General features: G+C 35.9%; 1 protein-coding gene across 3 annotated transcripts; it reads left to right on the top strand.

The window, feature by feature from the left end:
• The first annotated feature begins 2,915 nt into the window (after window positions 1-2,915).
• On the top strand, window positions 2,916-14,147 carry LOC125646891 (elongation factor 1-alpha). 3 transcript variants are annotated; one of them, XM_056141719.1, is made up of 7 exons: window positions 2,916-3,443; window positions 4,696-4,869; window positions 7,539-7,707; window positions 10,393-10,571; window positions 10,803-11,082; window positions 13,157-13,413; window positions 13,563-14,147. In XM_056141719.1, the coding sequence occupies exons 2-7, from the start codon at window positions 4,726-4,728 to the stop codon at window positions 13,917-13,919; spliced, it is 1,386 nt and encodes a 461-aa protein (XP_055997694.1). In that variant the 5' UTR covers window positions 2,916-3,443; window positions 4,696-4,725; the 3' UTR covers window positions 13,920-14,147. The 3 variants fall into 3 exon arrangements, with proteins under 3 accessions (XP_055997694.1, XP_055997695.1, XP_055997697.1); XM_056141720.1 differs by having other exon boundaries at window positions 3,382-3,489; XM_056141722.1 differs by having other exon boundaries at window positions 3,410-3,509.
• The last annotated feature ends 7,349 nt before the right edge of the window (window positions 14,148-21,496 follow it).

Genomic DNA, 21,496 nt, shown 5'->3' on the forward strand with positions numbered 1-21,496 from the left:
TATAAACACATCTTTAACAATTTGATAGTTTGCCAATACAACCTACATGTATCATTGGTTGAAATGCTTTGACTACGGATAACTCCGTTTACCTGATCTTGAAAGATATAGGCCGGCTCACGGGTGTGACCGGTCGACAGGGGATGCTTACTCCTCCTAGGCACCTGATCCCACCTCTAGTATATCCAGTGGTCTGTGTTTCCCCAACTATCTATTTTGTATTGTTATAGGAGTGATGAGATTGATCACTGTTTGTTATCTTAACCTTTCATATTAAATACTGATATGTGAAAAATGCTTGTATTAAAGTACATGAGACAAAAAATTCAGTAAAACAGTAATTAAAAAATATACATTTTGCACTAATTAACAAAAGAAACAAGATGTGTTTGGGAAACACTAATGCCCCCCGATAATGGCCAATTCCCAAGATGGCCAAGGTCACAAGGACAAATATCTTGGTACCAGATGAAATATCTTGTCACAAGAAATGCTCAAGTGCAACATGAAAACTATGATATTCACCATTTAGAAGTTATGACCAATGTGAATTTTTTTAAAAGTAAGTCAAAGTAGGGGGGGGTCAAGTGCCTGTGGTCTAGATAAGCAAGGTAATTCTAGTAATAGAACTAGAAACGGATGTAAGAAGGAGGGGGGGGGGGGTACTGTCATTTAAGGGAAGAGTTTTAATTGGACTCGGGTCAATTTTTCCTAGGGGGGAATTCTATGCCAGGCGCATCTTTCCTGGGGGAATGTCTATCCCGGGCCCGTTTTTCCGGGGGAAATTATATGCTACAACACCGGTCCCAACTTCCCAATAGATATTGACCGGTCCCTGTTCTAGGCCTATATTATTATTTTTTTTCATCGGGTAGGGGGGGGGGGTACATAAGATCTTTACACGTGCACGCTGTGTCCACACTTTAGTAGCAACAACCACGCTCGCTAGGTGGCGCGTCATGTTCCATTTTTATTTCTACAGGAAAAGTGGGACGAGGTTCCACCCTATTTTTTACGGGCTAGTATGGATAAACCTAGAGCCTACGAATGATGCGAAGTTGATCGTTCGGATCTAAAATAGCTATAATTAGCGTATCTCACGTGATTAGGCATATTCCAGAAAATCCCTTTGAGATTGAAGCGATTAAGCAGAGCGAGTATATGTAAACATTTACTTAACAGTGAAATACGCAACAAAGAGTGACATATTAATACATTTTATGCATGAATAAATGATACTGAGGTCAAACATGGACGATAATTGCCCGTGTTCATATAGTATTTGATTGATTTAGATATCCAAGGAAAGATAACTCCCATTATTAACGTACTCACAACGTACCGGTGGTATACAATAATACAATGTTTATACATTTCTGAATGATGAGTGAATCTTTATTTTCATCAGAATCTTTTCCATCATACTCGCAGACTAGGTCCCCATTCCCCTACCAGTGTCAATCTGTGACTGATAGCAGTGCGGTATCTAATTTGATATGGTCTAGAGGAAATTCGAAATATGGTAGTGACATTTCTTCCTCACTGAATTAGCTGGATTTTTAACGTTTAAAGAAAAGTGGGGTATGGACTGGGGGGTTAAAAATGCTATTTGCCAAATTTTCAACAATATTAATTACAAAGCAAGGCAAAAGGGGTCATAAGCTACAGATGATGCAATTTTCACCTGCAAGTTGCATTGCCACAAGTTACACTTAATAAGTGACTTACTTACAGATAAATAAAGTAACTTACAAATATTTTATTTATTTATTTATCTATCATTTCATTTCATTTTTTTTAATATCATGGTTTGTACTTGTAGAGTCATCGCAATAAAGGGACATTAATTATTAGTGTTACAAAAAAATCTGATCATGCAGTTTTTAAATTTCTGAATTTTGAAAAAATAAAAATAAATAAATAATACATTCTGATACCACTCAGCCCCCCGACTGGCCAGATAGTTCTGCTTCTGTCAGTTCTGATGCAACTAGCTCAGCCCCCAGACTGGCCAGAGAGTCCACTGTTTCGGTAAATTCTGATAATGATGCAACTCAGCCCCCCCCCCCCCCCCCCCCCCCCCCCGACAGCTCTACCAGAAGTTCTCGGAAAAGACTTGCTGTTGTTTAATAAATCAGTTTTCCTATTAATTGTACTTTTGCTCCTGTTCATCAGTTCATTAGGCTATAGCCCAATCTGATTAAATTTAAGATCGTTGATCCGCTCCGTATTCCTCTTCCTTTCCTGTATCTGTGAAGTCCAGAGGTGGGATATATTCTTTCCAAAACAACTAAGAATGTTCATGGAACAATTTAGTATTAATTGTTTTCCTTTTCTGTTGTATGCCTTATTTCAAGAAATAACTTTCAGGTCACTTTTTAATGTGAAATGGAACATTTTCAATTTTTGACAACCTGACGGTAGGGGTGTTTAAGGCCCTATACCTCATTTTCTGTAAGGAAGTGGAGTAAAAGGAATCCAGAATTGGATTCAGCATACTCAAAATTGGTAATTACACCTGCTTTTTATTGTTTTGGGTAATGGTGTTTCAAGAAATAAAGTTGGGTCACTTTTTGATGCGAAATGAAACATTTTCCGTTTTTGGCAACCTGACGGTAGGGGTGTTTGAGACACTATATCTCATTTTCTATAAGAAATTGGAGTAAAAGGAATCCAGATTTGAAATCAGCATACTCAAAATTGGTAATTACACCCGATTTTTATTGATTTGGGTAATTTTTTAAAAAATGGGTGGTGGTTGCTAACTTTAGGTGCCTGTGATCCGTGTCAGTGAAAACCGGATCTGTCACAAACGTAACGCCATACTCTCTCCACGTGGACCGCTGACGCCACTTTGTGCAATCAGCTATATTAGGAGTCAATGTATATATTTTGTATACCGTTTGAATCATTGACAACCATTATTTCAAAACATTTCAGTGACCACTCCAAGGTATTTATACATTGCATTTGGTCTAATTACCAGAAAAGATACTTCATGTTATGTATATATTGCTTTATTCAAACGAAAGGACTTTTATAATTCAAATTTGACGTAAACTGTCAATGTATATAGTAGCGTTGTTTCAGGAAACAGTGCCAAAAAAAGTTCTATATAAGCGTAGTAAGTTTTTTTTTTCTTTTCGCTAGTATCACACAAGTGACTCCACGTACTATACTATGATGTAGATGAAAGGCAAAGATAGCAAACAGTGATCGCGTTTGTGAAATTTAAATAAATGTGAACTAGAATATTAATTTGAATTTTTTAATAAAGTAACATAAAATATGACAGATCTTAGCCAATAAAATAAACAGATGTTCCATATATAGATTTTTCACAGAATAGCTGTTTTGGGGTTTTTAGTGGCACTGTGTAATCCGCCGTGACGTTATCAACACGTGACTTAGCTCTTTCCTTTTTGCTGTGGCTGACTCTGGGAGTAAGTACGACGTGGACTGTGTGTGTTTAAATCTGACAGAAATCAGGTTATTTAGAGGGCATCTATGTAATTTTATTGTATTATTTTCATAATCAAACCACTAAGTTAAAGTTTCTATGATATTTAGTGTTGATTTCATCGTAATTTTAATAATTTTTAATCGGGAAATATAGGACAGCCGGTTCAAAGTGATTTTTGTCGCCATCTTGAAATTTCATCATTATACAGAAATATTTTTAAATTCCTTGAGTATCTTCCTGTACATAATGTTGTTAATAGTTGTTTGAAATGTTTTGGAATTGTATGAATGTGAATTTGTAATGACGTTTAAATGAAATTTTCAAACAAGATAGTTTGACGTATTGCATGTGTTGATAGATAATGGACCATTTCATGCATAATTTTGCGATTGTGATTATTGGTTAGAATATTTTAGTGTGATTAATTGTTAGTGAAGACTACTAGATTTCTTTGTTTGCATGGTCAGTCCACCATTCGGCGAAATGCCGATTTCGGTCGTGTTTTTGTTTGGGTTTTTTGCTTTTTTTTGTCTCCCTATTTGTTAGAATTTGTCATATGAAAATATTCACGTGTATTTCGGTTGAAGAACACTGTTTTGAACAACTTTCAAAACATTCTGGTATAAGTAAATGCATTCAATAGTCTGTGTACGTTACACTACACACGTGGTCAAGATGGCCGCCATTTTGAATGGCGTCGCATGACTTAGACCTTTATGTCAAATTGAGAAGCTGGTCAGGTGTTTCTGAAATGGAGGGGGGAAAAATGGGGTTGAAGAAAGACATTAAATCGAATCGAATGAAAATCATCCTTGTGTAGTCATTCCTATGCATTTTGCAATATGTTTGATACCATGCCATTGTTTCTAATGAGACATTTTGTCAAAATAACACCCTACCATTGCAAAATGTTTGAATTTTTTGGGTGATTCTTATATACTGTAAAACTGTTGGGCAAGTTATACCCTTTAAACTGGGGGCATTTTGTTCAGTCATATTATAGCATTGTTTTATGACAGTCCATTGTTTTAAAGGGAGGTACAAGGCTACTCCTCAGAGCTCTACTAAGTTTGTTTTGCAACTTGCCTCTTAAGTTGATAATTTGATATAAATTTCATTTAAGAACTTAGATAATTTTAGGGTTCTTAATGGTATTGATGTTCTGTTTGATTTTCAATTGTGTTGATAATAACTTTGAAAGTGTTGAGTGAACTTGAAAATTTTAATTTCAGTATCAAGAGTATTAAATACTAGGAGCAACGATGGTTAAAGAAAAGATTCACATCAACATTGTCGTCATTGGTCATGTCGACTCTGGAAAATCGACCACTACTGGACATCTTATCTACAAATGTGGTGGAATTGACGAGAGAACCATTGCCAAGTTTGAAAAGGAAGCTGCTGAGGTATTTTCCCAACAACAATTGTGACTTGTTCTCGTGCATTCATTCTTGATCTCTTTTTTGCCAATGAAGGGATTTTCCAATGCAATTTTAGAACGACTCCTGGTACTTTTATGGTAATTATGTTCTCCAAACAAGGTTTGGGAACATATGTTTTTACTCTGTTTCTTATTCTTTTTGTCCGGGAGTGTTCTCAGAAACTACAAAAGGGATCGATATGAAACTTTCCAGAATGATCGTATAGCGTTTGTAGATGTGCATAACGATAGTCATTTTGTCTGCACATGCGAGCACGTGCACTGCAATTTTGGTACAAAAAATGGAAAATCAGAATATTAAAGGGATCGATATGAAAAATATTTATTTTGTCTACACACATGCACATGCATTACAAAATTTGTATATTAACTTTGGAATCAGTCTTTTTTGTTGTTCATTGAAATGGCTAGATATTCATATCGTAGGTAAATATTGAGACCGTCAAGTGATTTGCATGGTAAAAATTACCAATTTACACGCGCATGCTGTCGAACCAAATCCATCTCGTATCCAACCGACCAGTAAATTTGGGTTGGAGCAGTGATTCATTTTGGCGTGCGTCCTGCGTAAATTACGCATTGAATTTGCTCGGGACACATGATTTTAATAATTGCATCCCGGCGGACGCATGACCATTCGAAATTATATGAAACTGTTTTCATTTTCCCCCGGTAATTAGTATGAAATCTAAGCTCCAGAACGTACTACACACCCAAGATATTCCGAATTAAGAATATTGATATTTCATTGGTCAACTCGCAGTGCATTAACCAATGAAACCAAATGATATATAAGGCATTACGGCGGGTAAACAAAACTGGGATTCCATCGATTTTTGCAATGTTTTAAAACTTCCTAATCAGGGAAAGTTAACAACAGTTTTGCAAAGTGATGTGAATGATAATATTGTCAGTAACTATATACAGGTTAAAAACAAACGCGGAGTCCCTGAAATCAAACGTCGGTCCTGAAAACGAAGTAGAGGTTGAGAAAATTTGAAAGGTGAAAAAAATGACAAACTTTATTCTTGGCTAAGATTTTAGAAAAATGAAGAAAATGGAGAAAAAATTATTTATTGCAGCATTTGTACAGAACAAAAAAAACTAGTTCTAATTGTAACGGGGACCGTTACATATGTTCCCCAAACCTCCCCCAATTAAAAAGTGATGTCCTTTTAAATCTATAGCAAAAAATCATTTTATTTTAGTCTTTAATTACATGTAGTACATTCAATATGGTCATTTCAGTACCAAGAAATGAAAGAAAGTGTTGCACGTGCATGCACGCGCACGCGTGTACGATTCCGAATTTTTGTTGATGTCGTTCAACAGGCATTTGTATCATATACCCACAGTATGAATTTCATAACGTTTCCACCAAATATAAGAAAGTTATAGCGATTTTAAAATCGTCCAATCAGAATTCAGCACACGTGCATACACGTGCTTAGCAGTAATTCTAACCACAGCAATTTGTAAGGAGTACCAAGACACATCTAAACCATTAATATCAATAGAATTTGATGAAAAACAAAAACCTTATCGTCCTTTAAAAATTGAACATTTAAAAAACGTTGCATGCGCGTGTACGTTGGCATTTTTTTATTACACCAATATATAGATACACATATTGTCTACTTATGCTGTGAATATCATCTCATTCGCTTCATAAATAAGATAGTTACAAACATTTTAGTATTATCCAATCAAAATGAAGTGCATGCGCGTGCAAATTGGTAATTTTGACTATGTAAATCAGTTAAGGGTCTCAATATCTACCTATGATATGAATTTCAAGCCATTTCAATGAACAACAAAAAAGTTAGACTGATTCCAAAGTTAGTGTACAAATTTTGGAATGCACGCGCATGCGTGCGCGTGCTGACAAAATAACTATTATTTTTCATATGTACAAATGATATACTATCATCCTATTTAGGTTTTATATCGCTTCCTTCAATATTCTGATTTTCCATTTTTTGTACCAAAATTGCAATGCACGTGCGCGCGCGTGCATGCACGTGCAAACAAAATGACTATCACTATGCACATCTACAAACGCTATACTATCATCCTGGAAAGTTTCATATCGATCCCTTTTGTAGTTTCTGAGAACACTACCGGACAAAAAAGTACCGGAGAAAAAGAATAATAATAATAAGAAACAGAGTAAAATCAATATGTTCCCAAACTTTGTTTGGGGAACATAACTAAATGGCATGCACAAAGTAGCTAGGAATAAAAACTTCCATCATTCAACTTTAAGCACCTGAAAATCATTTTGCAATATGAACTAGCTACGAACAAGAATTTTCTGCAAATGATGGCTTGTAATAAAAAGCGAAATATTCATTCTCTAGAAGGGGGTGAGAACACTAAGCTTCTTCCTTAACTTGGTTTGTTTATACCTGTGATTGTCAGGCTGTTTGTTTGAAATAATGAAATTTGGACTCATTGATTTTAGCATGGGACTCGTTATTGTAATCAAGGGGAGTCCGCTGGACTCATGATAACCATTTTCAAAATGAATCACTGCTGGAGGGGATTTATTGGGTTCAACTGGGAATTGGTCTAATTTTGGTCCTACATTGCACATTAGAAAATCTATCGTGCACTATTTGAAATATTTTGCAGATGGGCAAGGGTTCCTTCAAGTACGCCTGGGTGTTGGACAAACTGAAGGCTGAGCGTGAACGTGGAATCACCATTGACATTGCCCTCTGGAAGTTTGAGACGGCAAAGTACCACATCACAATTATTGATGCTCCAGGCCACAGAGATTTCATCAAAAACATGATTACAGGTATTTTTAGAGTTGATATAACAGGGTTCGAAATTAACTTTTTCAAGCACTAGTCCGTACGGACTAGTGACTATTGATGTTTACTAGTCCGCAAAGCATTTCACTAGTCCGTCCAGTATATCATATTAAATGATCTTCATTTTATTCAATAGTATTTAATCAAACCAAACACATCACAGTCAGTTCCAGCAATTCAGTTTATGACACCTACAGAAGAAAAAAGACCGCCATACTTTATTTTGCATTGAAGATCTTCAGAAACATACAGTAACCTCTTGGAACTTAATACTTTTATAAACGTCCATAAGTGCGTTCAAGATCGACATTCCCGTTGTTTTCGTGCTCAGTTCTTAGAGTCACAGGAGTTCGAAATTTTATCAAATAAGTCAATAAAATTCACTTGATTGACCAAACGAGCTGTAGTGTTACAAACTCCTGTGTTAGAGTCGGGAATGACGAGATCATGTGCGCACAAACGTGCATGTTCTTCGACCACACTACTTGCAGTTCTGCACCTCAAACCCATTCTCGTTGTACTCGGCATTCAGAAATGGCAGGAATTTGTGCTCATGCGAAGAACGGCGGTTTCGAACGCACTCCATGTGTTTGGAAGATCGGGAGTCATTGTCACGCAAACACTTAAGCATGCAGTTTATCGACCATAAGTTCAAACATCTAAGAGACTCAGACAAATCTTGCTAAACTCTTAACCAATTCAAGATTGATTTCCGGATTTTCACTAGTCCGCACGGACTAGTGCTATAGAGAGTTTACTAGTCCGACACGCTTTTTACTAGTCTCGGACTTACGGACATGAGTTAATTTCGAACCCTGTATAACAGCTTGTAATTTTGTGGGACATTGTTTTTACTCCAATTCTGTTTTCTTGTTCTGTTCCCCAGACAAGGTTAAGCAACATACATGCATGTATTGCTTTTGTTCTGTATTCTGAAACTACTCGATAGATAAAGATGAAACATATTAGATGTATGGTATAAATGCCAGTTTTCGAAATTAACAAAGACTGCATCTATGTAAAATGACACTGGTCTATGCTAGCTGCAATAATGTAGCCCTATCCAATTTTTTTTAATTCTGACGTTTTCGGGATAGGGCTACAATTCCATAGGATCTCCGTAATGGTGCAAAATAATTTTATAAATAACCGATAATAAACTCTGTGTATTAGTCCCAAATGTTGTTTACACCAAAAGGAGTACCAACTTTGTGCTCGGGCATGTCTAATAAAGGTGTTTTTCATTAAATCAGCATGCAAAATTCTTCGTCTGCTCCGCCATGCTTGTTATCGCGAGATCTCGTAGGTGGATCTAATGAAAAACCTAAGCATTGACAATCAGCGCGAAAATGTAGTTACTCGAGCCACTTCGACAAAGAAAGGAAAATCATATTGTTGCAGAAAGAATTTACACTCGGCTGTTCGGTTTTTAACTTGATATTAAATTCAAACCTTTTCAATACCGACGAAATAGCTTTCGCCTCCATACTTTTCCATTGATGTAAATACTACCTTATATGGCATATGCAAATGACTTGACAATCGGAAGTTTATACTTCAGTACATCAAACATGGCGCACAAATATGAATCGAGAAATTGGAATTTATCGAAATTGTTGAAAACGGTAGAATAGAGCCTCACAAACCTTAAGTTGCAGGTTGTAAATTTATATATTGACTAAGAAACATAGAATATCATTTTATTTACGTAAAGAAAGTCAGCAAATGTTTAGAATGAGCGCAAATGTTGCGGGAGTGAATCACTCCCGCATTTGCACCATTACGGAGATCCTAAGGAGTTGTAGCCCTCTCCTAAAAAAAAAAAAAAAAAAAAAAAAAAAAAAAATCAGAGAGGGCTACATTATTGCAGCTAGTCTATGCTGATTTTCTAGATTTTATAAAGTTCGGTGGAGCAAGGTTAAAGTCGCAGAAAATCATGAGAAAACGAAACGTAGTTAAAGTGACTTAGATGAAGAATCAAACCGTGAAACTGAGCAGGAACAAAATGAAAAAGAAAACGAAATTCTAATCGAAAAGCTTGTGCATGAAATTGAAAAAAGAATATAATTAAACTATGATCAAATTGCCAAATCAAATTTGTGACTATTATTTACTTTTCAATAACGATGAATATTGCATATTAAATTTTGGTCTATAGAAATTTGTTGTGGTCTATAGGAAATGAAATGACTATGGACCAAAAGTCTATAGGACTTTAAAGTTAGTTTTGCACACTGTTTATACCTATTAACAACACCCTTTGGGAGATTGGGGTAGGGGGTGGTATTCTTAGTGAGCATTGCTCACAGTACATCTTGATATTTTTAGAATACCGACGTCAGCGATTTTCAAAATGACAGTCAGTTATTCACATCGTTTCAGTTATATCGACTGACAATCGGTACATCACTACAAGTAAATGAAAATGTTTTATTCCATGAGATCTGTCATTTTGTTTTGGCAGACTCGTGGTTTATACCAAGCTTAAACCACTTTTGAACACTGATTATGTCGATTTGCTTGAAAATACTTGGATTAAATTGGAAGGTGAAATTGTCATGGAGATGAAACAACCATCACGAAGTCAGTCCAAAGTCGTTTTTCAAGAAAAGGACATGCACTTTGGTTAATTTTGCAACGGGGTTATGTTATCTGTTGGTTTTTTTTAGGAACATCTCAGGCTGATTGTGCTGTGTTGATCGTAGCAGCAGGTGTTGGGGAATTTGAAGCAGGTATCTCCGCCAATGGACAAACTCGTGAGCACGCTCTATTGGCTTTCACCTTGGGAGTCAAACAGCTCATTGTCGGAGTCAACAAAATGGACAGCACGGAAAAACCATACAGTGAGGTAAAGTTGCTCTATAATCTTGCATTCTAAAGCTTCACAATGTACACATGATCTAGATCTAACCACCATATCGTCATTTAAAGTTGCTTCATAATCTTAATTACACTCTAAAGCTTCACGATGTATATATGATCTAGATCTTGTGGATAAAGGATTGGCATTGCCTGGTTGTAAAAGTTGGTATGTTTAATCTTGGTCACCTTAATTACAGCAAAATTCTTCAATTTGCAGACACGTTTTGAGAATATCAAAGGGGAGGTGGAGAAGTACATCAAGAAGATTGGATATAATCCAAAGACTGTTGCCTTTGTACCTATCTCTGGTTGGCATGGTGACAACATGATTGAACAGTCAAAAAATATGTCTTGGTTCAGGGGTTGGAATGTGGAGAGGAAAGAAGGAAATGCCAGCGGATTTACTCTCTTGCAAGCTTTGGATTCCATCCTGCCACCAAAGAGACCCACAGATTTGGCCCTTCGTCTTCCTCTGCAGGATGTATACAAAATTGGAGGTAAAAAAAAAATGATGCAATTTTATCGTTTTCGTGCTATCTTCTCGCGACTAGTTGCGAAGGGGATATTTAACATCACTATTGTGGAAGTGCGTATCCATTATAGATGGCAAAATTTAAAGAAACCCATGCACTAAGAATTATCATACTGGGCAACTTGTATGGCATTGTAAGAAAACAAACCTTAATTTGAATTTGTGAAATATTTATTTTAAATGTCACGTAATTGCACCATTAATTACTGGGATTTTATTTACAAGTTTACAATACAGACTTGTGTGTAGCATTTCACTTGCTTCCAGCAATCAACATCTGTTAATGTCGATCACTGTACAGTGTTCAACAAGAATGAATTCAAAATATACAGATATCCCAGACATTTGCCTTGATTGATAAATTGAAGAAACGTCAATGTTTACAGAATAAATGCTTTAACCATTTGTCCATATTGACAGACCCAAGTCGTTAAAACAGGTTGTGACAGTTCCATCACCAAACGCTCGGCATCAGGTGTGAATGTCACGGGTCCTCGGAGATGACCATTTAAAAAAAAACGGATGACCTGTGTCACAGTAGGTGTGGCATGCTAAAGAACCCTCACTGCTCAATGGCCAAAAGCATCGAGCATAGGCCTAAATTTGAAGCCCATCACCGGTCTTGGTGACGTCTCCAAATGAGTGAAAAAATCTTGATCGGGACATTGGGCAAGATGCAATCAATCCCATCAATTTGCCATTTGACTAGGTGGACGCTTGTTCACTTGCCATAGTCAAAACATTGGTCACTTGCACCATATATATATTCTGAGTAGTGTTTTCTCCGATTTTGGACCAGGTTCCTCAATATTGGGAAAATTTGCGACTAAACAATTGGGGGAAATTCAATTTTAATGAAAATGTGATATTCATCAATCATACATTTAGAATGATTTTATTCAGGTGCCATATAAATTTTAATCATCACAATACCTCTGTATAGGGTAAAACTGAGCAAGCAATTCATTAAGAAGCACGTGCGATGTATCGCCTATGTAAACGCCTAATTACCACGACCACATTTGCATCCAACATTCAGTTAAAAAAATTAAAGGTCCATGCAGAAAGTTATATACTTGAGTAACATTGGGTATTCGCTACCACCACTTCAACAGTTGAAGATCAAGAATGGAAAACAATGAAATAAGTTTTACGTGAGCCAAAGGTTGAGTCTCCTGTGATTTATTGGGCCATCAATTATTTTGAACCCTGTATAACATTCATATTTAGTATATAGATACCCTCTAGTTTGCCCTAATTATAGCTCACAAAGCTCAGGTGAGCTTTTCTGATCACTCCGTCTAGAACCACTGGGCCATTATCAACCAAACTTTACAATAACCATCCTTGGGTAAAGGGAATTTAAATTTGTTCAAATGAAGGGCAGCACCCTTCAAAGATGATAGTGAAAATACATTGACATGTATATATTAAAGGGACTGGTTCACGATTTTTGATGAAAATATTTTTCATTTTTGATGTTAAACATTAGAAATATAGCTCATTTAATGTTGACAACCAAAATTTTGACCTTCTGAATGCAAGAATAAAAGTAATATTTTAGCCTTGAATATGTGTTATGTAAACAAAGACTCGAGTCTTTTTATGTAAACAAACAAGTGAATTGATGATTTTGCATAATAATGCATCTTAATTTTGCATTGTAACAAATTTTAACTTTTAGATGACACATTTCACCCCAAAAATGCTTGAAATGTGAAAGATATAATAATACTTAGATAAATATCCATTTCTTTTGAAATTTTGTAAATGATAGCATACCGCAATCTTTGTTTACAAAACAAATGATAAACTCTCTAAAATGAGCTTCTGTGAGGGTGTATAACCTTAATTTTCATGTGAAATCTTTCAAACACATTAGACAGTAGATTTTGATCATTAAAAGTGAAAAACAAAATTTTGGGTAAAATCGTGAGTCAGTTCCTTTAAATATCTCAATAACCAGCTGGCCAATTTCATCCAAATGTTGCACAAAGCATACATAGTTAAAATTTTCTTCAACCTTTGTATGATTTTAGGTATTGGAACTGTGCCAGTAGGAAGAGTTGAAACTGGTATTATGAAGCCTGGTATGGTTATCACCTTCGCTCCACCCAACATCACCACTGAGGTCAAATCAGTGGAAATGCATCACGAGTCGCTCACAGAAGCTGTACCAGGAGACAATGTTGGCTTCAATATAAAGAACGTGTCTGTTAAGGAAATCCGTCGAGGAAATGTCTGTGGAGACAGCAAGAATGACCCTCCCAAGGGTGCCAAGAACTTTATTGCCCAGGTAAGACAATATTATCACTCATTTGTATACATTGAATTTGATGGTGCCACGAAACATTTCAAGAATGTACAAAACACATTTAATGGATGCTAAAAATTGAAATTGCTGACAAGGTGATATTGAATATTAATATATTGTGATTTTGTTAGGTCATCATCTTGAACCACCCTGGTGAAATCAAGAATGGATATGCGCCTGTCCTCGATTGCCACACTGCTCATATTGCCTGCAAATTTGTCGAAATCAGAGAGAAATGCGATCGTCGTAGTGGGAAAGTTTTGGAAGAAGCCCCTAAAGTAATCAAGAGCGGAGATGCTGCTATGGTCCTCATGGTGCCCAGCAAACCAATGTGTGTTGAACAATTCTCTAAGTACGCACCATTGGGACGTTTTGCTGTCCGTGACATGAGGCAAACTGTAGCTGTTGGTGTCATCAAAGAGGTTGAGAAAAATGAACCAAGTCAAGGCAAAGTGACCAAGGCTGCTCAGAAGGCTGGAAAGAAGTGAAAATTAATGAACTTTGGAACCCTTCAATCCCATCAGCTTAATTATGATTTTTATTTAAAGAGAAATAATGACATCATGCCACTATTTAATTTTGAAAGACCACAGCAGGTCATTTATTGGACAATTTGGTTTTTGAAGAAAAATATCCATCGCAAAGAAGTCCGTCGGAAAAAACGGATTTGAAGTAGCAAGTACTTGAATTATGTCGAATAAATTTGGACATTTTAACAGTTTCTTAATTTTCATAGATCTGGCAAGAATTTGGAACATTTTCCCTGAGTGACAATTATGTAGCATTGTTGCAATAAGAAAATGTGCCAATCTGTTTATATGGTTTGTTTGCATGTTATACGAAACATTTGGGTTAAAAGGTCCTTAGGGCCCCCTTGCTTTAGCTTGTAAGAGGCGACTAAATGGGGTAGTTCCTCTGAAAGCTTCTATATAACCGAGGTCCTGTGTCGCATCAGGTGTGGCACAATAAAGATTCCTCCTTGCTCAAATTTCGTAAGCGCTGAGCATAGGGTTAAAATTTGAAGCCCTTCGTCCGATTAAAATTTTCTTTTAGACAATATATATAACCAACCACCCTATATGGTAGAAATAGACCATTTAGAATCGTGGTTTCAAAAAACATGACTGGCACAATGGTACAGTGCTCTATTGATAATGCTAAAGGGTTATCTCCAGCCAGGGCTAGTAGGGAGGTTGTACACCGGATATTACCACACCATCTCCCACTAAGCTGCAGTTGGAATAGGTCTATTTTGATGGTTCAGGGTTAAAATCTCGAATATTAATCTGCTCGTAGAAATCCCACGGACGGTCATCTAGGGCACGTTAAAATGTATTTCACAAGTCCTAGTAGAACACGGGTTGGCAAAGTTTACTCCTTATTCTAGCAAGAGCATCAAGTGTTCAACATGGCTGAGAATGAAGAGAAGCATTGTATTTGACGTGAAATTTTAAAAAACGTTTTGGGAATATAAAGCAAAATTACCTGGAAAAAAAAAATCTTTAGGTAACTCCATACTCGCAGTAACTGTTTTTTGTGATACAAGTTTAAAGTGTGTATTTATTTCCATTCATTAGAGTTAAAACTAACAATCAAATAAAATACATAGGTCATCACACTTTTTAAGACGTAGACGTACAAAATCATATATCACCGTCAGAAAATTGCAATTTTCATTAAACGGCGTTATCAAAAACTCATAAAAACAGGTTATGACGAATAGTAGCATTTGTAACTATTTCATGAAACTCTTCACCCCAAAAAAAAAAAAGGAAGTCATCGCATAATAGGCTTGATAAAGAAATCAATAGAAACAGTTATTGCCCTTGGATTTAATATTTTGAAACGTAACGTTGATTCATCTATAACTTACTTTTGAAATATTTTATTTTTAACAAGATGTTTAGCTCACCTGAGCTGAAAGCTGATCACCCGTATTACGGCGTCTCTGTAAACTTCACATTTTCAACGACCACTTGGCTAATTTCAACCAAAGTTGGCACAAAGCATCCTTGGGTAAAGGGGACTCTCAATTGTTCAAATGAAGAGCCAGGCCCCCGTCCAAGGGGAGATAATCAAGAAAAAGCAAAATTAGGGTGGGGTCACTAAAAAATCTTTTCAAGAACCACCGGGCCAGAAGAGCTGAAACTTGTGTGGAAGCTTCTTGAGGAAGTGTAGATTCTAAATTGTTCAAATCATGACCCCCGTGGTAAGGGTGGGGCCACAATAGGGGGTCAAAGTTTTATATTGAAATATATAGGCAAGAACCACTGAGCCAGAAAAGCTGATTTTTACATGAAAACTTCTGACATAGTGCAGACTCGAGTTTGTCCAAATCATGGCCCCCGTGGGTAGGATGGGGCCACAAGCGGGAATCAAAGTGTTACATACAAATATATAGTTAAAATCTTTTTCTCCATAACCACTGAGTCAGAAAAGCTGATATTTACAAAAAAAAACTTTCTGACTTAGTGCAGGTTCAAGTATGTTCAAATCATGGCCCCCGGGGGGTAGGGTAGGGGGGGGGCAAAGTTTTACATACAAATATAGGGAAAATCTTCTCAAGGATCATTGGGCCAAAGAAGTTGACATTTACATGAAAGCTTTCTGACGTAGTGTAGATTCAAGTTTGCAAAAATCGTGGCCTCCAGGGGTAGTTGGGGCCATAATATGGACTAAGGTTTATATGGAAAGTCGTCAGATATGGGCCAAGGTGACTCAGGTGAGCGATGTGGCCCATGGGCCTCTTGTTTACAATAACTATAGGAAAAGACTCCCAACAAAATTTGTTCCTATCGTGCATAAATCTAAATCATTGATTTTGCAAAATCTGATGACATCACAGGAGGGTGGAATTACTTTGAAAGTAATGGATTATATTTTAGGATAATCAATATTTAAGTATTTTTAAGTTTATTCCAATAAATGAAAGTTACTTTTTGAGGTGAATTATATACGATTTCCGTTTGGGTTAATTTTGACGATATTTACACTTTCATATTTTGACTGACGCCTTCTAGTCTAGTCAATCTACCTCATATATTAGCAAAACCAAACTAATTGCAACAGAAATGAAATTCTGATTATTCATGCAAGAAAACACATGCAAAAAACATATTAAAAATCGGCTTTTGTATTTCAATTGGAATTTTGGGGTAAAATGATGTGGTTTTTCATGAAAATCGCTAAAAATTGGAAATTGAAGAAAGGGTTCATTTCATGTAACATACAATAAAAATAAGTTTCAAATTTCAACCTGGAAATGTTCGATTAAAACTTTTGACAGCAGAATATATTTTTTCCCTGACTGTAATTTTTGGGTAAAATCTTGCTTTTTTTAATATAATTGTTAAAGATTGAAATTTTAAGAAGAAAACCCACATTTTTTCATACATTTGAGGCTACCAATAAAAATTGAGGTTAGGATTTATTTTAAAAACTGTTCAGCAAGTAAGATATATATATTATTTGCAATATATATATATATATGAAAAATATCATTTTAGTTCGGAAAACCTACATTTTTCTAAAACAAAATAGTGAAAAACTGGAAATGACTGTTTTATAGAAGATATGACATTGATCTTATACATTTAAGAATAAAACGTCCAAATGCACAACTAAACTTTTCTACACCAAAATTTATTTTCCCTTTCCGAATTTTGGGCTGAAATCTTCATTTTCCAACAAAAATCAACAAATCGTTAAAAACTGGATTTTGGAAGAAAATACTTTTTCCTGTTCATTAGGCATATACATATATGAGTTACCACATGAAGATTTATACATTAAAATAAACGGTTAACACAAAACAAGTGCCCCTTCAAAAATGGTCTGTTAAAGATGACCTACATTTTTGCAGTTACTCCCCTTACATCGGAAGTTGGAGGCGCGCTTACCATTCTTGTCCTATGTTTCACATAAGTACATGTAGTATTTTAAAACGAACAGTGTATAGTAAAGCTTACGTTACCAAATTCTTTAATAAGCTGAGTTTTAACAGTTTGTACTACATCTATGACGAAACAAGGTTCAGTTTCTTCGATTTTATAGGAAATCTAAAGGGAAAACGCCGGTTTCCAATAATGGACCGGCGTGTTATTTTTAGATATAAGGCCAACGTTTTTAATGTTTCGTCAACCAAGGTAAATAACTGCAGCAGTGTAGCATTGCAGACATTTACCATGTTCCTATGTGAATTGAACAGTACAATATTTTTATAGATGCATTCATATCGCACAATAACCCTTTTTAATACATAAGTTATGACATTACTTAGCTCACTCTTTCTGACATGGCTGCATCAGTTCATTTGCCTTTGGTTGATAATTTGAGTGTTTAGCTTTGCCGAAATATCATGTAACAGTTGGTACATGAGTTTTTATGTCTCGAAGATAGGGGGGTATATTGTTTTTGCCCTGTCTGTCATTGACCTTGCTAATAACTTTTGAACAGTAAGTGATAGAGCTTTGATATTTCACATGTGTATTCCTTGTGACAAGACCTTTCCGTGGGTACCAACATATTTTACCCTTGATCTTGGAGTTCGACCTACTTTTTGAAAACTTTAACCTTGCTTATAACTTTTGAACAGTAAGTGGTAGAGTTTTGATATTTCACGTGAGTGTTCCTTGTGACAAGACCTTTCCGTTGGTACTAAACCTTTTGACCTTGACATTTGACCGACTTTTTTTTTAAATTGGTCATAACTTCTAAATGGTAAATATTAAAGCATTCATATTGTACATGAACATTTCTTGTGACAAGATCTTTCTACTGGTACAACATATTTGTTCTTGTAACCTTTGTGTTTCACAAACCCATCTTGTTATATTTACTTTTGAGAAGTCAAACTGTATAACAGTTATTTTCCTCCCTTAACGTATCTTTTACTTATTTAATATTACATGATGTACATTTGTGCTCCTTTTCTTGTTGTATTGGTTTAGTTTTTCGTCAGCCACATTACGGTCTGAAAAATCCTATGCACACAGGAGCAGGTTAGTGTAAACTACCGTGATCTCGGAATAAATTCCTTTTCTTTGAAGTCGTAACTTGCAGATATTGGAAGTTATGATGAAAATGACTAATATTTGTTAAAATAAATGTATCACATTTATAACAACCCCCCCCCCCCCCCCCGAAGAAAATTACCCAAAAAATGGATTGGGAAAATATTGGACGAACTCGGAAAGTATGCTTCAAGTGTAAGATTACCGAGCACCTAAGCCACTAGGCCACCTAGGCATGTAAGTTAAGAATGTTTCACGTTTGACAGACTGCTAAATCTCGAGGTAAATTTTGAGAACGATTTATCAGATAAAGATACTATCAATATTGATCAGGAGTAATTTGGGTAAACACAAGAACATGTATAGACTGACATTGTATAGCAGAATATTTGTAAAAAATGATATTCAAGAAAAAAATTATTGATGTAGGCGAAATTTCATACCAAGTGCGCTCTACTTTAGTTTCTTGTTACTTGAGCTTTCAGCTCGAAGACCGAGAGTAATCGGATCAATGCATTAGAGTTATCTTTCTTTGTTCAAACTTTTCCATTCACAAGTTGGAGTGTTTGAAGCTTAAATTTTTCAATGATATATAGACATAGTTGAGTAGCTCACTGGAGCACATTGACTATAGTATAGATATTAAATTTGAATTGATAGGTCTGACATCTTCCACACTAGTCTGAATTTTGCTGCTGTCACAGGCAAGAAACCACCCAGTGACCTGGACCGATAAATGTCCTAGTGAAAATAAACGGGTGAAATGGAGAGAACGATGACGTATATCTCTGGGTTTTATGGGTTGTTTTTTTTTAAGAATCCTTGGCTTGAAATTTAGCATGCAGTGAGACCAGCAAATTGCGCTTACCGCCCCCTAGTTTCTGATTCTTTAGATCCGCCCCTAGTTTCTGATTCTTTAGGCATATGAAGCGAGTGGGTAGATTTTAATCTGGTTCAGAGTTAGATCCGGCCCTTTCTACATTTATGATATCACAGAGTTCGGGTCCAAACGGGCTTAACCCCTGTGAAAAAAATGGTATTCGTCGGTTAATTTACCGGTATTACAGTGCGTGTATTCTCTATCAATTAATGGAATTCCACACCACCGACCTACCTACTTCTATGGGTAAATGTACAGTATATACAGTAAGCACGGTTTTATTTTCTTGGCCTTGAAACATTTTTGCCCAATAATACGGGATCATCTTTGAATATATAGTGACAGAAAACGACCTGATTCACCATAGATCATAAATGCTGGCGTTCTACTTTTTTCATACATTAATTATACCGTATTTCAACTATTTTAAATGTACTTTTTCAATAACATCCAAATTTGTGTACCCCCAAACTTCACAGCCATAGAGTAGTACTGGCATGACTACTTTATCAAACAAATCAAACTGTTGTTCTAGTGGTAAAATGAATTGTCTTATTTTTCTAATAATACCGTGCATTGCTTTCTGTGCTTCATCGACTAAATGTTTGCTGGTTTTGGGTGGGGGTTTTTATTTACAAAAAGATCCATACGGCGGCGTAGAAAGGCCAAGTAAAAAAAAATGTATTCGTTCGGACAAATTAGTAATTCGTTCGGACAAATTAGCTATTTGTTCGGACAAATTAGCAATTCGTACGGACGAATTACTAATTCGTCCGAACGAATAATTTTATTTTTTTTACTTGGCCTTTCTACGCCGCCGTAGATCCACTTCTAGCTAGAAAATACAACACCTAAATATTTGAATTCATTCACACTTTCAACAACGTTATTGTTGTAATAAATAAATTTCTAGGCTTAAGGCCTTCTGAAAACAATAACACCTTTGTTTTCTCAACATTTACATTCGATTTCATATTAGCGAAAAATTCTCGAATGGGACGTAATTTTAATTAATCATTCCATCCAATTTTCCCTATTTCTTAATTCTTCTAAATTTGCTTATTACAAATTATGGGCTAGACATGCATTTCTTTTAAGTTAATGACTTATAATCCTAGCTACATCACGACAGTTTGAACGTAACGAGACACAGACACAGATATGAGCTTGAATTGACGTCTCTCCATTATACAGTTTATAGAATTTCATAAGGCAGGGGGTCTGAGGGCGAAGCCCTGACGGGGGCCCAGGAGCTAAGCTTCTGGATTTTACAGATTTTATAGGGCTTGAAATATGTCTCCTATTTAAGTCATTTGTACTATTTTCTATCATTTTTAATAAGGTAAAATGACGCAAATTTTAAAGGTTTTTGGAAGAAAAATAAGTTCTTCCAATAAAATAATTCAAGACATCAAAAAAATTTGTCGTTTATTTCTGCGGGAGTGGAAGAAATTATTGCTTCTTTTATCATTTAGTACATTTTTCTAAACAAAATACCACGATTTACCTTAACTTTGAAAATTTTAAGGGGAGGGGGGGGGCGGCTGCACCCCCCCTTTTTTTTTTTTTTAAATTCGCCACTGATTTCCTTATTCATCATAATCCAAGGTTACAATACTATATTGTCACTGCAAGTAAAACCGACTATGGCGACCAGTATTGGGTATAACGATTATGACACGTTGTCTGCAGATCTGCCTTCTTTAGCAACACTGACTATGGCGACCAGTATTGGGTATAACGATTGTGACACGTTGTCTGCAGATCTGCCTTCTTTAGCAACACTGTCTAACGCCTGTCCTTGAAAAGGTTATGATCTGGAACAGACAACTAATTCTAACATTTACGGATGACCTTAATTCGTTTTGGCCTTATGACCTTCATTCAAGGTCATGACACACTGTATAGTAAAAAGCAGACTTAGTGTCAAGTATGACTTAAGTAACCCGAGAACCAAGTATGATTTAGTTATAATCTAGGCAGAAAGTAGGATGGAAAAGACGGACGGGCAGTCATAGTGATTCATGAATGAACATATACTATCTAAGCGTTGTTTCCAGACCATAACTGTGCACCTAGATTGTTTGATAGACGTTCATGGGGAAAGAAGACAGAAATATTTTTCAAAGTTTTATAAATGAATTTTCACTTTATGATCACCAAATATTCACGC

This window comes from Ostrea edulis, chromosome 6 (assembly GCF_947568905.1).
Source record: "Ostrea edulis chromosome 6, xbOstEdul1.1, whole genome shotgun sequence".
In the NCBI taxonomy this organism is placed as follows: Eukaryota; Metazoa; Mollusca; class Bivalvia; order Ostreida; family Ostreidae; genus Ostrea; species Ostrea edulis.

Coding starts and splice junctions, on each gene's coding strand:
- LOC125646891 (XM_056141719.1), top strand. CDS start 4,726: ATGGTTAAAGAAAAGATTCACATCAACATTGTCGTCATTGGTCATGTC. Junction 7,708..10,392: donor CATCAAAAACATGATTACAG/GTATTTTTAGAG, acceptor GGTTTTTTTTAG/GAACATCTCAGGCTGATTGT. Junction 11,083..13,156: donor GGATGTATACAAAATTGGAG/GTAAAAAAAAAA, acceptor GTATGATTTTAG/GTATTGGAACTGTGCCAGTA.